At 33.7% G+C, this 17,301-nt stretch overlaps 2 protein-coding genes across 3 annotated transcripts in view; one reads left to right on the top strand and one right to left on the bottom strand.

The window, feature by feature from the left end:
* The window catches only part of LOC128184465 (beta-parvin-like), a 38,930-nt gene extending 26,027 nt beyond the window's left edge, over nucleotides 1-12,903 (bottom strand). Inside the window, exons 1-3 of one of the 2 annotated variants that reach the window (XM_052853958.1) lie at nucleotides 12,311-12,903; nucleotides 1,828-1,917; nucleotides 1,511-1,581 (exon numbers count right to left, since the gene is read on the bottom strand). In XM_052853958.1, the coding sequence (XP_052709918.1) occupies nucleotides 1,511-1,581; nucleotides 1,828-1,917; nucleotides 12,311-12,350 (201 nt within the window). In that variant the 5' untranslated portion in view covers nucleotides 12,351-12,903. Of the gene's footprint in view, nucleotides 1-1,510; nucleotides 1,582-1,827; nucleotides 1,918-2,649; nucleotides 2,779-12,310 lie in introns of those variants that run through there. The other variant, XM_052853957.1, reaches the window with a different exon arrangement.
* LOC128184468 (translocator protein-like) lies at nucleotides 3,068-15,339 on the top strand. The gene is made up of 4 exons (XM_052853960.1): nucleotides 3,068-3,224; nucleotides 10,779-10,883; nucleotides 14,051-14,266; nucleotides 14,950-15,339. Exons 2-4 carry the CDS (start codon nucleotides 10,782-10,784, stop codon nucleotides 15,139-15,141), a joined length of 510 nt encoding a protein of 169 aa, XP_052709920.1. The 5' UTR covers nucleotides 3,068-3,224; nucleotides 10,779-10,781; the 3' UTR covers nucleotides 15,142-15,339.
* Nucleotides 15,340-17,301: the final 1,962 nt, after the last annotated feature.

Below are 17,301 nucleotides of genomic sequence, written 5' to 3'. Positions count from 1 at the left end.
TAAAACACACAAAGTGCTTAACTCTGGCATAAAACACACTAAGTGCTTAACTCTGGCATAAAAAACCACATACAGCATATCTTTGGCATAAAACACACCTATACCTTAACTCTGGCATAAAACACACATATACCTTAACTCTGGCATAAAACACACCTATACCTTAACTCTGGCACAAAACACACCTATACCTTAACTCTGGCATAAAACACACAAAAAGCTTAACTCTGGCATAAAACACACCTATACCTTAACTCTGGCACAAAACACACCTATACCTTAACTCTGGCATAAAACACACAAAAAGCTTAACTCTGGCATAAAAAAACCACATACAGCATATCTTTGGCATAAAACACACATATAGCTAAACTCTGGCATAAAACACACATATAGATTATAACTCTAGCATAAGATACACTTAGCATAGCTCTGGCATACAACACACAATTATAGTAACTCTGACACAGAATAAACGTACATAAAAACTTTGACAAAAAATTTACTTCAATCAAACTCTTATTTCACACAACAATTACAAGCAGAAAAATTTGTTGACTCAGGAAGCAATTTTCTGTGGGAAGTCCAAAGTCAAGTGATAAGTTAAAGGGGCATGGTCACGATTTTGGTCAAATTCTATTTTTCTGTTTTTACTATTTATAATGCTTTAGGAATGCATTTATAATAATCACATGAAATTTGTGAGTCAGTCCTATAGTTACTGTGGAATCATTTAAATTGTGGGGGCCAATTTTCATGGATAGCGGGTTTTTTGTTTATTCATGGGGATGTAATTTCGTGGATGTGTCGGTTTACAGTTTCAGTGAGAAAATGAAATCTTTCTGTTTCAAAGTTTGTTTTTGTCGAGGATGTAAATTTATTGGGGAGGGCTACCCACGAATACCACAAAAATTGAGCCACCACGAATTTTAATGATTCTACAGTATAAGCAAGATACAGAGCTAACAATTTCTTGTCATGTAAACAAGGCTCGTATCTTGTTTTCGCTTACATAGGTTCAATATACAAGTAAAAATCTTTTTCACGTATTTGTCTACCTTCTTATTCATCTTAAGCTTAGATAAACAGTTCCTAATGTTTAACACATACCTTTTAGGGCTAAAACAGGAATTTTCACTTCAACATTCAATTTGTAAACAACAGTTTGTTTACACAGCAAAGAATTGTAAGCTCTGTAACTCGCTTATTACTCAACGAATGACACTCAAATTTTGGTTGCCTATTAAAAATGTCTTACAGAAGCATTGTTTACATTAAAATCAAAATTTAAAGATAATTTTTGACTAAAATCGTGACCACGCCCCTTTAAGACGTGAAGGTGGAATTTCAAATTTCATATACAGACCTCTTTATAAAAAAAACTTTAAAAAGAACAAAAATCTAACAGTATTCACAGGATGTACAATGGTGGACAATCTAAGGATTCAGATCTTAAAACACAAAGGCTTTAAGCATAAAAACTTTTTCTGCTGGATCTTTCTAGATGTACCTTTATCAGGTCTCTGACTTTGGGGTCATCCCTTGACTGTGGTTCAATCATGGACCGCTCTTCATTTTCATCTAATAAAAATATCAAAACATAGTCATATCTAAAAAGGTATTATAATACAATAGTGTAATGATCCAAATGTGAATTTAAATTCAAAGCATTTATCTTCTCTCTGTCTGTTTTATGGAACTTCAACAGAACGCGAGTAGATTTTTTATGTAGCCAATGCTTAAGTATTAAACAAATGATCCAGTGTGTGGTTGATATATATGGCATGTGTTTTTAACTACATACTATCCATAATGCTGCTATCTTACCCAGTGTGTAGCCCTCGGGCCCGATGTCAGGGACGGTAGGGCTGGTTGGAGCTTCTATGGCATGCTTTCCCTCTTCCTGTAGCTCGCTTACTGGAAAAAGAAACAGCAAAGTTGTTCAAGGACTTCCTTATTTATACTATAAGACTCACTACTATTGTAACCATTCTGCAGTCTTTTGTGGAGCAGGTTGTCTGCTCCATTCAAAAAAGCAAACAGAAACATATAGCAAAATTAAGTCATCACTACAAGTTATATTGTCTCATCAATGTGTTATATCCTAAGAATTTAAAAGATCTGCTTCTATTCTGTTTGCTGACACTGGTTTAAATGACAATATATATTATCCACTGCTTTCTTAAAGTTCCTATGGGGAAATGATTTTAATCCCATCGAAATTGCAGAATAGGTAAAGACTCAAAGAATTCACCATTCAGTGTACATAGTACATTGAATGAAATAATGAAAAAAGATAGTTAGACTGAGAAAAGTGAAGGATCAATATTATCAAAAATAATCATTTCTTTAATGAAAAAAAAAAAAAATACAGATCAGGAGAAACCCCCTGAGCTTGCTGAAACGCCATAAATAGAAAAAAAAATACAGCACGATATCAATTAGATCCGGAATGCGGATCATATCATCTGTATCATAAAAAATGATAGATCTTATAAATCTATAAAAAAAAAATTATCAACGTGAAAACTGTCAGTAGTCAATATCCTTATATGGAATGTAAACAAATGTTGAACTTGATGAATTTTAAGCTTATCACTACCTTTATTCATTATAAAATATTATAACAAAGCAAAGAACATTGAAGACCTTCTTTAGCTTTCTTCTTTCTGGCGAGGGTCCCCCCTAACTTATCCAGAAACGACTCGTCTTTCTTTTTCGGAGTTAGAGTACTTGTAGGAGAAGTAGCCATTTCTTCGTTTCCGGTCTACCTTTAACATTACTAATTGACGGAAAATTACGTAAAAATGGTATAGAGTAATTTACATTCACAAATCCTTATGATAAATTTACAGTTTGATATAAAATAAAAAGGAATATTAAAACCCAAAAGATATATTTTGAATTATCAATTTAAAAACTTTTTTATCATTCATCCCTTTAAAGATTTATAATCTCTAATATTAAACCTAATGTAATAAAAAAATATCTCTTCTCATTTGGTAATTCAGTAATGCAGAAGATGACACATAATGATAAGTTTTTTATAAGCCCATGGTAAGTGGTGTAATTTCTAGCGAAAAGAGGAAGTTTTTCAAAATAACATATAGCTTAGAGAGTATAAAAGTTCAAAGGTCGAATTCGTCTGCTTGAAGTGGGCAAGGGCACCTGTGACAGTAGGAATCGTCTGAGTTTTTGAAAAAAAACTACTACATTATTCAAAGGTAAGACGTTAGCTCTAGTTAAGAAAAATAACACTTGAATTATTACACACACTGTCGTTTATATGCTGTGATTTTATGAGCACATTGTGTATTTTTTATAATGCGCAGAGCTCATGATGTAGACGACACACACTTCATTACAATTCCGGTCAGTGTTCGACATGTCTGATGAAACAGAACAGTTGTTTAGAATGTTCCAGAAAAGTACCATCTATAGGGCAGACCTGTTCAATGGGCTTTTCACGAAAATAATTTAACTGAACCGTGATATTATAGTTAACTAAAGGCGTGAAAACGTTAAAATAAGTTTCGTAATTTTAGGCTATGTACATGATGTATGGCAGATTGTAGGTATGGAAGATCAAAGAGCGATAACTCTCGATTTTTGACCTAAATTTGTTTCCAAAATGGCGTTGTATTTTTACTATCGGGTGGTCTCTGATTACGTCCTTGTACGCTGTGTCAATTGCAAAAGTAGTTCCATTATTTCTTAAGATAGATACCCAACATGTTGGCGCATTTGTATATCAAGGAGAAATTGTTGATGGCTGACTTTTAGCGGGAAAAAATTTCTTCCGAAAGTTTTGAAAGAAGCGTAAAAATATAAATCACGAATATACAGCTAAATGTTATGTTTATTAATGTTATTATAAATGTTTTTTATCGCAAATAATTATTTTTTAAAAATTACAACCGCGTATTAAGGATATACGAGGCAATTAAAAATGCCCTATATTTCTGTCGCGCGGAGTTATGTGCCCTTTGTTTTGGTTTGGCGTAGCTAACAGTGCAGTCTGAGTCTACACGTGGAAATCAAATACAGTAAATTACAGTAAGTTTATTGATGTTTTAATTCATCTTTTGTAAAGTTTATCGTATTAACGTATTATTAAGATTCAAATTCTTGTATTTCACTTGAAAGCATCAGCAGATAATGACTTCCAGACGGAGAAACCTCAGCCCAAGTTCGAATTCTCTCAGCAGTTTTTTGACTACCAGAGAAACGCATGGAACTGTAGAAAGTCGAGTAAGTTTTATGCAACTGATGATATCATTATGCGATTTTGATGAATATAACATGAATGAAAGCAATATGAAAGTTCTACTTGGACGACTCGTCCTTGGCAAAGATGAAAAAGCTAGGCATATCCTCAGTCTCATTGAAAACTATTTCATGTCCATGGCATTTGACCGACCAACCGTAGTAGGAATATACATGCACATAGAGTCTAAACTGGAATCTATTAGAGAAATGCGAGAATCTATTAACACCAGGGAAACTCTCAAAGACCTAGAGAAGCAATATGCTTATGCATTCATGTAAATGGAACCATTATGAGTATCACAACTTTTGAAAAACTGTTACCACTTTTAGATATTAAAGACCTCTCTGAATTTGACATACTGTTAACAAATAAACTGGCATTAGATTTATTTGATTATGCAAAATCAAAAGGCATTAAGGAACAGAAAATGTGCAACTGGTTCCAGCAAATAGTTTCCATCCCTATTAATATGAGAAATTTAGTTACAAATTTGCATCGTTTGAAGAAAAATACACAGAAAAAGAGGGGCCTTTTAAAGGAAACTTTTCTACAAGAACCTTTTAAATGTCCAACCCTGAATGAAAGTTCTATATGTACAAACAAAAGTAGATCCTCTGATTCTACCTTGGCTACATCTATAGCTGCAGACCTTCACAAAATGCAACAAAAAAAGGATGCTGAAATATCATCTTTAAAGAGAAAGTTATTGGATCAAAAGGATGAACAAAAGAAAACCCTGAAGAAACTACGGAAAGAGCACGAACAAGAAAAAACCAAAATCAAAGGTCAAAGCAGCAAGTTAAGATTAACAACCAAAACCTCAAAACAGAGAGAAAAAATATCTAAAATTTATTTTCAGAGAGAGAAAAACAAGGTTATTAAGATGCGCAAGCAATTTTTTGATGTACAGAAAGTTTCTGGTAATAATGTTAAAAAGTTACAAACAATGAAGCAAGAAAATCGGAGTTTGAAAAATGAAAATGAGACCTTGAAAATGAAGATAGATGAGTTGAATGAACAAGTGTGTGAAAGAGAGTCAACAGTAGGTAAACTTTCATCAGAATTACATCAGTTGGAGACAAGTTGTCAGTACCTTGAGACTTTATTACATGATCATGAAAGCGTTGCTGTGTTCGATAGTGATAGCAATTCTTATATACCTGCATATAGACAAGCAGTAATGAAATTAACTAGTCTTAATGTGGCAACAAGTAAAGTAAATGATGTAATTAACACCTCCTTGAAATTAGTGGGTAAAAGTTTAGAAAATTGTCCCTCTCGCAAAACTGTAGATGCAATAGTTAGTGAAAAAATAGCTGTCAGTAGTGCTCAGGTAGGGCAAAAGCTGAAGGGGGAAAAAAATACAACTTTGTACTCGGATGAAACTAACAAATTTGGCAAAACATATAATACATTTTTGATATCAGATGAAGACAAGAATGTGTATTGTTTAGGCTTAAGAGATATGTGTAACAAATCATCTCATACTACTTTAGAGACATTCAAAGAAATATTATCTGATATATCAGAGGTTTGCAATGAGAACATTGATAACACTATTGGTGATAAAATATTGTGTAACCTTCAGAATTTTATGTCTGACAGGGCCAAAACAAACATTGCCTTTACTGATTTGTTAGTAGATTATAGAAAAGAAATTATGCCACAGATTTTGAAATCATGGGATGATTTAGATTTTGAACAGCAAGATGCTTGTTGTAGAGTGAACAATTTTTTCTGTGGTTTACACTTGCTTGTAAACTTTGCAGAGTCCTCATCATCTGTTCTTAAGAATTATGAATCTATGTGTGAAAAAATAGATAGTTCAGAGTCATTTAAAGATTTTTATTCTTTAGACTTTGAAGAAAATGATGATGTCAATATTTCAAAACTAGATGGACATGTTATTACTTTCTTAAGATTTTGTGCCAAATGTTTTGGTAAAGGTGTCGATGAAAGAAATGGTTGTTATGCAGATTTTTGTACTTATTGTAGAGACAAAAAGGAGAGGAACTCCTTCATTTCTTTTAGAGGTAATAGATTTAATGTTATTTTCCTTATGGCAGAATTTGCATTTTTTCATAAGAACCATGTATTAGACTTTTTAGACAATGTCCATGGTGCAACCAACTTTGTGCAAAAAGCAACTTTACAGTTGTGCAAGTCTAATGTTGTCGTAGCTGAGTGTAAAGTTCTTGGTTTGATTTCTAAATTAATAACTGCTCCTTTGTGGCGAGTTATTGAAAGGAATAAACATGTTTTGGATATGAATAATTATTATGAGTTGTTGCTTGATTTTTTGAAAGAACAAGGACAGTGTGCTTTTGATTTTATAAATGCAGATAAATATCCATTTGAAGAAGAACTGATTGTAAAAGACAAATTTTATGATTGTTTATGTATACAAGATGAAAAAATTGATGTTATAGCTGTGCAGGTTGCACAAAATTTGTTCACCTCATATTACAAGATACTAAATGCTGCAATGAAAGAGCAGCTACCAGGAGGAGCCTTCTATACATTAAATTCAGAAAAAATCACAGAAACATCATCGGTTATTCCCCACAACAAGCTTCCAGAGAGAGCCTTCGGAATGTTGGATTTCCTGATTAGAAATCGACCAAATGCAACAACGCTGACAAATGAAGCGTTTATTTTATTTGCTTTTAATAAGACTTGTGACTGGCTTGAGGAATTACCTTTAGATGAGAAAAACCACTTGTTGAATATTTCAAAAACACAAGGAAGACAAATAAGAGAGAAATTTAAAGAAAGATATAAAGAAATAGAAAGACAGAGACTAGAGTCACTCAAGAAAAAGCAGGAAGATTTAGTAAAAAGGAAGGAGAGATTGTATAAAAAAAGGGAAAAACAAACATCAGAAATAATATATTATGGATTGTGGCAGAACAACACCACGATGGAACAGATGCTCCAGTCTATTCCAAAGGTATCCGAGAAAAGAAAAGCTCTTGTTGCACAACTACGCTTCCGTTCCAATGTTTTGAAACAAGTTGTGAAAGATAAATCCATTTTTAATGCGACTTCCAAAGGTAAACATCTCTCCATTGAACAGCTAACTATGAATGTGCGGAAGCTTATAAATGATGCTACAACAATGGAAAAAGAGCCCAAACACGCACCCCCTCCATTTCTCGTAGGAAAAAAAGTAAAGCACACTTTTAATGAAGGGATGTTTACTGGAAGAGTAATAAGCACTGTCCCAGGATTTCATGATTTTTTTAACATTATTTATGACCATGACCTAGATGAACATGGCAAAGTTACAGAGGCAACTGCTATATATACATACAAGTTGATGAATGACTATAAAGCAAACAAACTTGAAATAATTCCAGAGGTGGTGAGTGGAATTAGCAAGCATGAATCTAAGTTCCCAGTCGATGAAACAAGGAGTTTCATTTCTTTTTTATTTTTATCCCCTATCTAACAGCACAGATTGCCCCTCACACATTGCCCCTCACTTGCTTTTAAATTGGTTTATCATTTCTTTTTACTAAATTATTTTTACGAAATTATTAACAATGCTTATACAATTTAATCAATATAATTATGAGACATATCAGATTTAGTTTTAATATGTCACACTAAATATATTTTATCAGTTTACTTTCAAACTTCATTAGTATGTGTATTGTAGAATTAAAACATAAACATTTACTTGGTTTATTTTAATAGCAAATTATATTCTTATTTACAAAGATTTAAAAAAAAATTGATGTTTAAAGCTTGGGGAGTGAAGAGAAGGTTTGCTAATTCATTTCATTTATTGTTTTTGCAGATATCCTGTGCTTTGTGAAAGTGTTTGGTGGCCCTGTGAACTTTGCAAATGGTCGAAGTAAAACAAAATTGGTGTTAAATAAAATTTTGGAACCATATTTTATGTGTTTGTATTTTTTTTAAAAATGGTAACAGTTTTTTCCAAAACAAACATAGAAACGTTCAATATTGAATTTGCTGTATTTCCCTTATTTGTGAAGCAAATCTGGAAAATAAAACTGTTTTGTAAATGCCATAACTAGAACTTTAAGGTAGTGCAAGCAGTTTTTCTAGAATTTGTGTGAAAAAATATCGTCTTCCATACCTACAGATTGAGCAAAAGTATTTGGCAAAAATATGTCAAATCCGCATTAGAATAGATACGATGTAACAACTTTAGGTGAACCAAGTTTTCTGGAATTACAGTCAACTCGTACAGTGAAGTCGCCAATTCCGGGTCGTCTCCAATTCCAGGTCACTCGTGTGTATTTCATGTCACCTTGTTTAAATTGAAGCCAAAAAAAACCTAAATAATAAATACATTGATCACGAGCTATAGGCTTTTCTGTCTTTGATCATGTAATGATATTTGAAAATTAACACTAACAGACTCTCCGAGAAACAAATTCAGAAATCAAGCTCTTTCGAGATGGAGATTTTCACACATCTTAAATTCTTTGACATGCTATTTTTATTATATACGCTGCAGGGTGGTTAATGTGAAAGTTGTGGGAGGGTGTCAATGGAGGAAAAATATTGCACATGCATTCAGTTATATGTCAACAATTATTCAGAATGATAACTGCTCAAATAAATTTACACCATTGAATTAATCAATCAGGAGGGAATTTCATCGATTGCGGGTCACTTTAGTTCCTAAAACATTTTCTGCAGATTTACGAAAACGTGAAAGCGAAAAAAGAGATTCAATTGAATATAATGATCCATCCTGATCAGGTGTCATTTTATTATACCCCCCGCAAACGAAGTTTGGGGGGGTATATAGGAATCATCTTGTCCGTCTGTCAGTCCGTCTGTCCGTCCATCTGTCTGTGCAATCGTGTCCGGTCCATATCTTTCTTATGGAGAAACAATGGAAGTTCTTACTTCACACAAAGATTGCTTATGACATAAGGGTGTGTCTTGACCTTGACCCAAGGTCATTCAGGCAAGGTCAAGGTAACTGGCAGAAAAAATACAAAATTTGTGTCTGGTCCATATCTTTCTTATGGAGAATTATTGGAAGTTTTTACTTCACACAAATATTGCTTAGGACCAAAGGGTGTGTCATGACCTTGACCCAAGGTCATTTGGCCAAGGTCAAGGTCACTGGCAGAAAAAAGTGCAAAATTTGTGTCCGGTCCATATCTTTCTTATGGAGAATTATTGGAAGTTCTTAATTCACACAAAGATTGCTTGTTACCTAAGGGTGTGTAATGACCTTGATCCAAGGTCATTTAGGCAAGGTTAAGGTCACTGGCAACAAAAATATAAAGATTTGTGTCTGGTCAATATCTTTCTTATGGAGAAACATTGAATGTTCTTACTTCACACAAATATTGCTTAGGACCAAAGGGTGTGTCATGACCTTGACCCAAGGTCATTTGGGCAAGGTCAAGGTCACTGGCAGAAAAAGTGCAAAATTTTTGTATGGTCCATATCTTTCTTATGGAGAAGCATTGAATGTTCTTACTTCACACAAAAATTGCTTATGACCAACAGTTTTTAAAAAAAATAGAGCAGTTGTTATTTATAGAAAATGGACGGTGAAATAGATTCATGCAATATTTTCTATAATTGGAAAAATTCACGCATTATGATTTTTATCTTAGCAGGGGGTTTCAATTGTGAGCTTGCTCACAGTACCTCTAGTTTATCTTGTTTGTTATTTTTCTTAAGGTTTATTTTTCTTTTTGTCACAATGATGACATAGTGATGATCATTTCATTCTGAATCACAACTATCATTTACATTTAGAAATTGGTTCCTGTTACTTGAGTATCAGTAGTTGTAAATATATTTTTCTTATATGCTGCAAATTTATGAAAATTGTGTTCTGACATTACTGACACTTTGAAGTCACATGACATGAAAATGCACGGAGAAAATGATTCGGAAGTGGGGAAACCATGACTTGTTGAAATGCCTCTATAAATATTGTTTCCGGGAATTTATTTTCAAAAACAAAATGAATGCTTAATAACTCACAAAATGTACTTTCAATATACATGTAGTATAAAATTTATATAGAACAACTTTGCAAAATATCAAAGAAACAGTCTGACATGACCCAGAATTGGCAACTTCACTGTACCCAAATTGACAACATACCAAAACTGAATTGAAACCAAATGGTCCAGTCATACCCAAAACTCTTTCAAATTGGTGTTTTGAGGAGACTGTTGACACTGAAGTCTATCCCAAGGTATCTATGGAGCACATTTGGATGATTTTTAATAAAAAAAAAAGATACACATACCTGTGAAAGAATTGCAATATTGAAATCGATGAAAGGGAAAATATTTTTCATACGTTTGAATGAATTAACAATGTTTGAACTCTGAGGTATTTACAAATAATCATTGACAAGTAATTGAGCAAAAAGTGAATAGACTGAATATCAAATTGGAACAAAGTTGTCATTTTAGAGAGCAACATCTGCCGAGGGCTAATGATAGGTACATGTAATGTATACTAACAACAAAATAATGATGTGTGGTTATTTAAGGAGATGTCAGAGTACCTAAAGCCAGCAGCAGCCATTGCTTTGCCCTTTTTAGGTGGAGCAGCTGGATCTGTGATCTCAAGAACAAACATTTCTCAATGGTATGAGGTGAGTTATATGTCAAATCAGGTGTGTGGGCTTTGTTATAATCACCTCATAATTGGAAGATGCGAGTAATGTGTTAGCTAGGTTTGTAATTTTAAGCACATTTGTGAGGTAAGTGATGTCATATCAGTTATGTGAGGTTTGTAATAAGCAGCTTACAGTGGTTTGGTATGGGGCAAGTTCTGTCAAATCAGCTTGATGAGGTTTGTTATAAGCACCTCACAATGATGTGAGGTAAGTGATGTCAAATCAGTTGTACTAGGTGTGTAACAAGCACCTTACAATGGTATTAGCAGTGAACTCTTCCCACTGAGATAAAAACCAAAATATTTCGGAGATATCTAGAATATCTCGGTGATAGATCAAAGGAAAACAGAAAAGACAGAGTCAAATAAAATGAACTTAAGCGTCTTGCAGCTGTATGACTATACTTGTTTCAAACACTGGGAGAGCATGCAATGTTAGAGAGGATTACAGAGGGTACACAGTCAATGTAGTTTCATATCTGAGTCAGTGCACTTACTCAGCTGTAAATGTATTTAGATACATCTAGGATAAGTTAACTATGAGCTTTGAACTTTATCTGAGGCAAAGAATTGCTAGAACAATTGAGATCAATACTGCCAGGGTAAAAAATCTTACAGGTATAAAAATTATAGCTTGTTAGGTTATTTATTCCAATTAGGAAAACATTTCCAAGTTATAAGAGTTTTTACAGTAAAAATATTATTGGTGTCATGAGATTTTATGTATACACTATGACTATATTGTATCTTGTGCAAAGCTTAATATCGCACATAGAAATGAGATTAGTCATACTGATACAGGATTTTGTTTACCATTGTGAGATTTGGTAATCTTATTTATCTCACAACGGTACAACTTCAATCAACAGAGAATAAGGGAAGCATGATGTCAATCATCAACATGTAAATACATATGATGCAGAATAAACGGAAACAATCTAGAATGGCATATAAAATCTAACATATGAAGTATTAGCCAGGTAATCAAGAAAAAGATGAACAGTAACGTATCTGAAAAAAAAAATTGGGGGGGGGGGAGGGGGGGGGAGGGGATCACTGGAATTTGAGGTAGTGACATTTTCCTTCATACTGTTCTGAAATTCTGAAGTATTTTCCATCAGAATTAAATCTTGCTGAACATTCCCATCTCACTTTGGCAAGAGATATAGAAACATGTAATGAATATCTCAGTGATCTACCCTGTGTTAAATCTGTAATTTAAACCATCTGGGAGGATCCAGATGTTCATTGCAATACTTTAAAATCTCCCTGATCTGCAATCAGCTGCAATATGTCTCCTGACCTTTAACCCATGTGGCTTGTTGTGGCTTGTTGATTAATCTTCCAATATTGAGATTCTGTAGTTTTACTGACCGTTAGATAAACAATTAAAGAGTTCCTTACCGTTGTCAGAGGACTGGGCTCTCTTCTTCAGCGTGTTCATTTTTAGGATTCCAGGGCCTGGAGGAGGTTTTTCCTGTTGAACTTTCCTCTGGTTTCCTCCCCAGCTATTTAACACAGCCTTTTTATTAGTACATGTAATGCCTAGATCATGTACACAATATGTGTATTATCAAGGAAGTGCAAATCAAAAGTCGATTGTAGCTATAACAAACTTTTACATGTAGTGAAATTAATTACATACATCAGAGGATAATAAGCATGGTTTATTAATTTAGAAATCATGTGCTGTTGTTTCATTAATATTTGGGGGCATCAATTTTCGTGGATAAAGTGAAAATCACAGTTTCAAGGATACGTAAATTTTATCCTAACAACACATCATATTGTTAGATATTGCATTTTAATGAACATTAAATTTGAAATTAGTGGATCAACTCAGTTGAGTGGATATACTTCGCTATATCCATAATTATACCCTTGCTCCTAAGGAGAAGGGGGTATACTGTTTTACCCTTGTGTGTGTGTCTGTTTGTCTGTCCATCTGTCTGTCAATTTATGTCTCATTTTTCTCAGCAACTATTCATCACAGGTGCTTGAATTTTAACACACTTTTTGTTTAGGCATGCCCACAGGGGCCAAGCCCGTTTTAACATTAATTTCAATGTAACCATAGGTAAATTTATGGTTACATTGAAATTAATGTTAAAATAGGCTTGGCCCCTGTGGTAATGCCATATAGTGAGGTTCAAAGATTTCTCTGCAACTTTATATTGCAAGTGCTTGAAATATAAACACATTTTTTTCTTCAAAGATTTCTTTGCAACTATTCATTGCAGATGCTTGAAGTTTTAACACATTCTTTCTTCAGACATGACATATAGTGGGATCTATTTTTGTACCAATCAAATTATATTGGTGTAAAATTTGTTAATTTTCATCAACAAAGTTTGTTATAGTCACAAAAAAATTGCTAGGATTTGAAAAGAATCTCGCTGGGAATTCCGTAAAACTTTGCTATATCCAAGATTTTGCTATACCCTTGTTCATACTAAACGAGTTTTGCTGTATTCAACAAAAAATATTGATGAAACTTGTAGTAAGGAACATATCTGCACCTGGAGATAAAATTTGTTCTGATTTGAATTCTATAATTTTTATAAAACACGTACCATGTTACCGGTAAGTAAAAGTTTACAAAACTCTAGAAAGTGTTAAACTTGAGAATTAATCTTCAACAGTAAAAGTTGATTGTGACAGAGGCACTTTTGGGATTGCTGTGGTTTGGCAGTAACATTTTGAAAGAGTCGAAAGTTGTGAAAAAGTAATGGTGGTTGTGACAGAGGCACACTTGCATGAGCTGGTTCTGTGATTCTGATGGGTCAGGTAGCTCTGACTAGCTTTAGGTCAGTGTTAGAGCGACCAACGAGTATAACAAAGTCCCCAGGTTTGTCACAGGGACTGTAATACCAGTACTATACCTACTGCATGAAATTGTGCTGTTTATTACGGAACATAAAGTGCCTTTTTTAGAGACCTCCATATGAACATTTTGTTTCCTTATATTCTTTATTCCAGAACCCCTCTTAGAAACCTCGTCATAATAATATTGTCCTCTTTATTCCAGAACATAAAGCACCCCTCTTAGAGACCTCGTCATAATAATATTGTCCTCTTTATTCCAGAACATAAAGCACCCCTCTTAGAGACCTCGTCATAATAATATTGTCCTCTTTATTCCAGAACATAAAGCGCCCCTCTTGGAGGCCCCCTAATTACATATTTGGACCAGTGTGGACAGCCCTGTATGGCAGCATGGGATACGCCTCCTACCTGGTGTGGAGGGATGGAGGGGGATTCCAGGGGGAAGCAGCCCTGCCCCTGGCTCTCTATGGAACACAGCTGGCTCTTAACTGGGCATGGACCCCCATCTTCTTTGGAGCTCACAGACTGGGCCTGGTATGTACTCTTATTTGATAATTGGATTTTGATATCCTGTGACCTTAAACTCAAGGTCAGATTGTACTTTGTTTGAAACCTTTATTGGAAGCCAATATCGCATAGGCCTAGCTTCTCTGAGCTAATAAGTCATGCTGAACATCTCTTGGTTTTGAAAAAAAAATCATTATTTTCAATCCACCAAAGATTTGTTGTCTATAGTCACATTCACCAATATTTACTGACTGTTCTAGGCGACCATAAATATTGGTGGTCTATATAACAATGATTAATGTCGGGTATACTTGAATGTTATATATCAATGTTATTTGCCTGTTGTAGACTACCATAAATATTGGCGGTCTATATAACAATGATTAATGTCGGGTATACATGTATGTTATATATCAATGTTATTTGCCTGTTGTAGACTACCATAGAGATTGGCTGTCTATATAACAATGTTAAATATCCAGTATATGTTATATATCAATGTTAATTGACCGCTGAAGGCCTCCTTAGATATTGGCCATCTATATAACAATCTGAAATGACTGTCGTAGGCTACTATGAATAATGGCCGTCTAATAACAATAAATAATGATAAAATTGACTGTTGTAGGCTACCATTGATATTGGCCATTTATATAACAGTGTTAAATGTCTGGTTTATGTTATATATCAATGTTAATTGACCGTTGTAGGCTACCATAGAAATTGGCTGTCTATGGGGGACCATCGTGGCCACAATCTTCACCTTCCACAAGGTCAATGCTACAGCGGCCCACATCTTGTTTCCTTACCTGGGCTGGGTGACCTTCGCTTCAGTCTTGACCTTCAAAATCTGGAGAATGAACAAGGACGACAATGAGGAGAAGGACTCAAAGTCCTCTTAAAGATACCTTTGTTGTTTTAGGTTATATATGACATTTACAATCTAGTCTGGAAGACAGTACAAACTCTGTGTGACAGTGTGATTAACTGTATTCAGCAGCAAGGCCTTATCTTGGTGCACATGTACTTAGTCGAAGAATTTGAATAGCAGAGCTATGAATAAACTTGTAATATATATAAAGAAAGGTTTTTTACTTAAATTTCATCGTTATTTATCTCTCCTTTTTCTGCAAAGAATATGGTAGATTCCTTAATTTATTTGAGTACTTAATTCCGCAATTCAACTGGTTTGCATCAGATCGTGAGAATATAACAACGCAAATGTCAAATTTTTATCAAAGTGACATTAAGTTAAAATCTATTCAAAAAATTAAAGCCGCAAGATGTGCCTCAGATCTTGTAATTTTAGGCGGATATTAATTCCTCATGTTTAATTAGGAATCTACAGTCATTCAAGGTACACTGCCCCTATGACAAGGGAAAAAACTCTTACTAGAATATAATGTTAGAATAGTCAGTTGAAGACAATTTCTGTTTTAAAGAAATTCTACAGAATATAAGAAACCAACTACAAAGGCACTCTTTTAAAATACTTAAGGGTGAGTTTTAAAGGGTTGCCATTTTTTTTATCTTGTTGTTGAAGGTAATTTTAAGGATTCTTACACGTACTAGTATAAGGAAAAGTTATCAAATTTCATTACTTGTAAAGATTAAAATATTAAAATTCAAGCTTGGGAAAGAAAGAGGGCTTCAAAAGCTGTGCTTTTAATACCTGGGAGATAAAGGTGACAAAAATGATTGTTTACAAAACACTTGTGTATATCAGTTAGACAGTCTTAGAAACATGATGAAATGGATTTTTATCACATCAGAAATCTTCATCAATATCCATTTGCTATACCTGCTTCATAATATCAATAAAATGAATTAATGTTTTGTATGCTTGTACAGAAAAAAACAAATGTAGAAAACAAGCGGCCCATGGAGGGCAATGTTTACCAGTAAGTTTGATATGTGTACAGTAATTTTTCTTTGTTTATTAAAACAATAAAATGCTTTCTTTGTTAATTTTATGTGGGTATGAAGGTGGCAAGCTTTTAAAAAAAAATTGTGTTAATAATTTTTCTGCAACAATTGCCACCTTCATACTCTCATGAATTAAAATTAAATTGGCCGTTAATATTTGTATCTGCCTTCAATTAAATTTCCATGGAAAATGTTAAAGTGTTTCCACTATTACTATTGTCTGTCAGTCATTCCTTCACATAAAGGCATAATTTACACTAAGAGGACAGAAATGGAGATAGAAAAAACTATCAACCTTGACCTTTCAGGTTTTGGAGGTCTTTCTCAAGTCATGGAAATTGAATACCTGATGTTTTATCAAATTTTTCATTGAAGTTATCATCTGAAAATGATGTACACGGGAATAGGAATGTTTAAATGATGTACAAGGCAATAGGAATGTTTAAATTATGTACAAGGCAATAGAAATGTTTAAATGATGTACAAGGGAATAGGAATGTGTAAATGATGTACAAGGCAATAGGAATGTTTAAATGATGTTACAAGGCAATAGGAATGTTTAAATGATGTACAAGGCAAAAGGAATGTTTAAATGATGTACAAGGCAATAGGAATGTTTAGATGATGTTCAAGGCAATAGGAATGTTTAAATGATGTACAAGGCAAAAGGAATGTTTAAATGATGTACAAGGCAATAGGAATGTTTAGATGATGTACAAGGCAAAAGGAATGTTTAAATGATGTACAAGGCAATAGGAATGTTTAGATGATGTACAAGGCAAAAGGAATGTTTAGATGATGTACAAGGCAATAGGAATGTTTAGATGATGTACAAGGCAATAGGAATGTTTAAATGATGTACAAGGCAATGGGAATGTTTAAATAATGTACAAGGCAATGGGAATGTTTAAATGATGTACAAGGCAATAGGAATGTTTAAATGATGTACAAGGCAATAGGAATGTTTAAATGATGTACAAGGCAATAGGAATGTTTAAATGATGTACAAGGCAATAGGAATGTTTAAATGATGTACAAGGCAATAGGAATGTTTAAATGATGTACAAGGCAATAGGAATGTTTAAATGATGTACAAGGGAATAGGAATGTTTAAATGATGTACAAGGCAAAAGGAA

Source organism: Crassostrea angulata, chromosome 5 (assembly GCF_025612915.1).
Source record: "Crassostrea angulata isolate pt1a10 chromosome 5, ASM2561291v2, whole genome shotgun sequence".
NCBI classification, from domain to species: Eukaryota; Metazoa; Mollusca; class Bivalvia; order Ostreida; family Ostreidae; genus Magallana; species Magallana angulata.
This window is presented reverse-complemented; position numbering and strand designations above follow the sequence as displayed.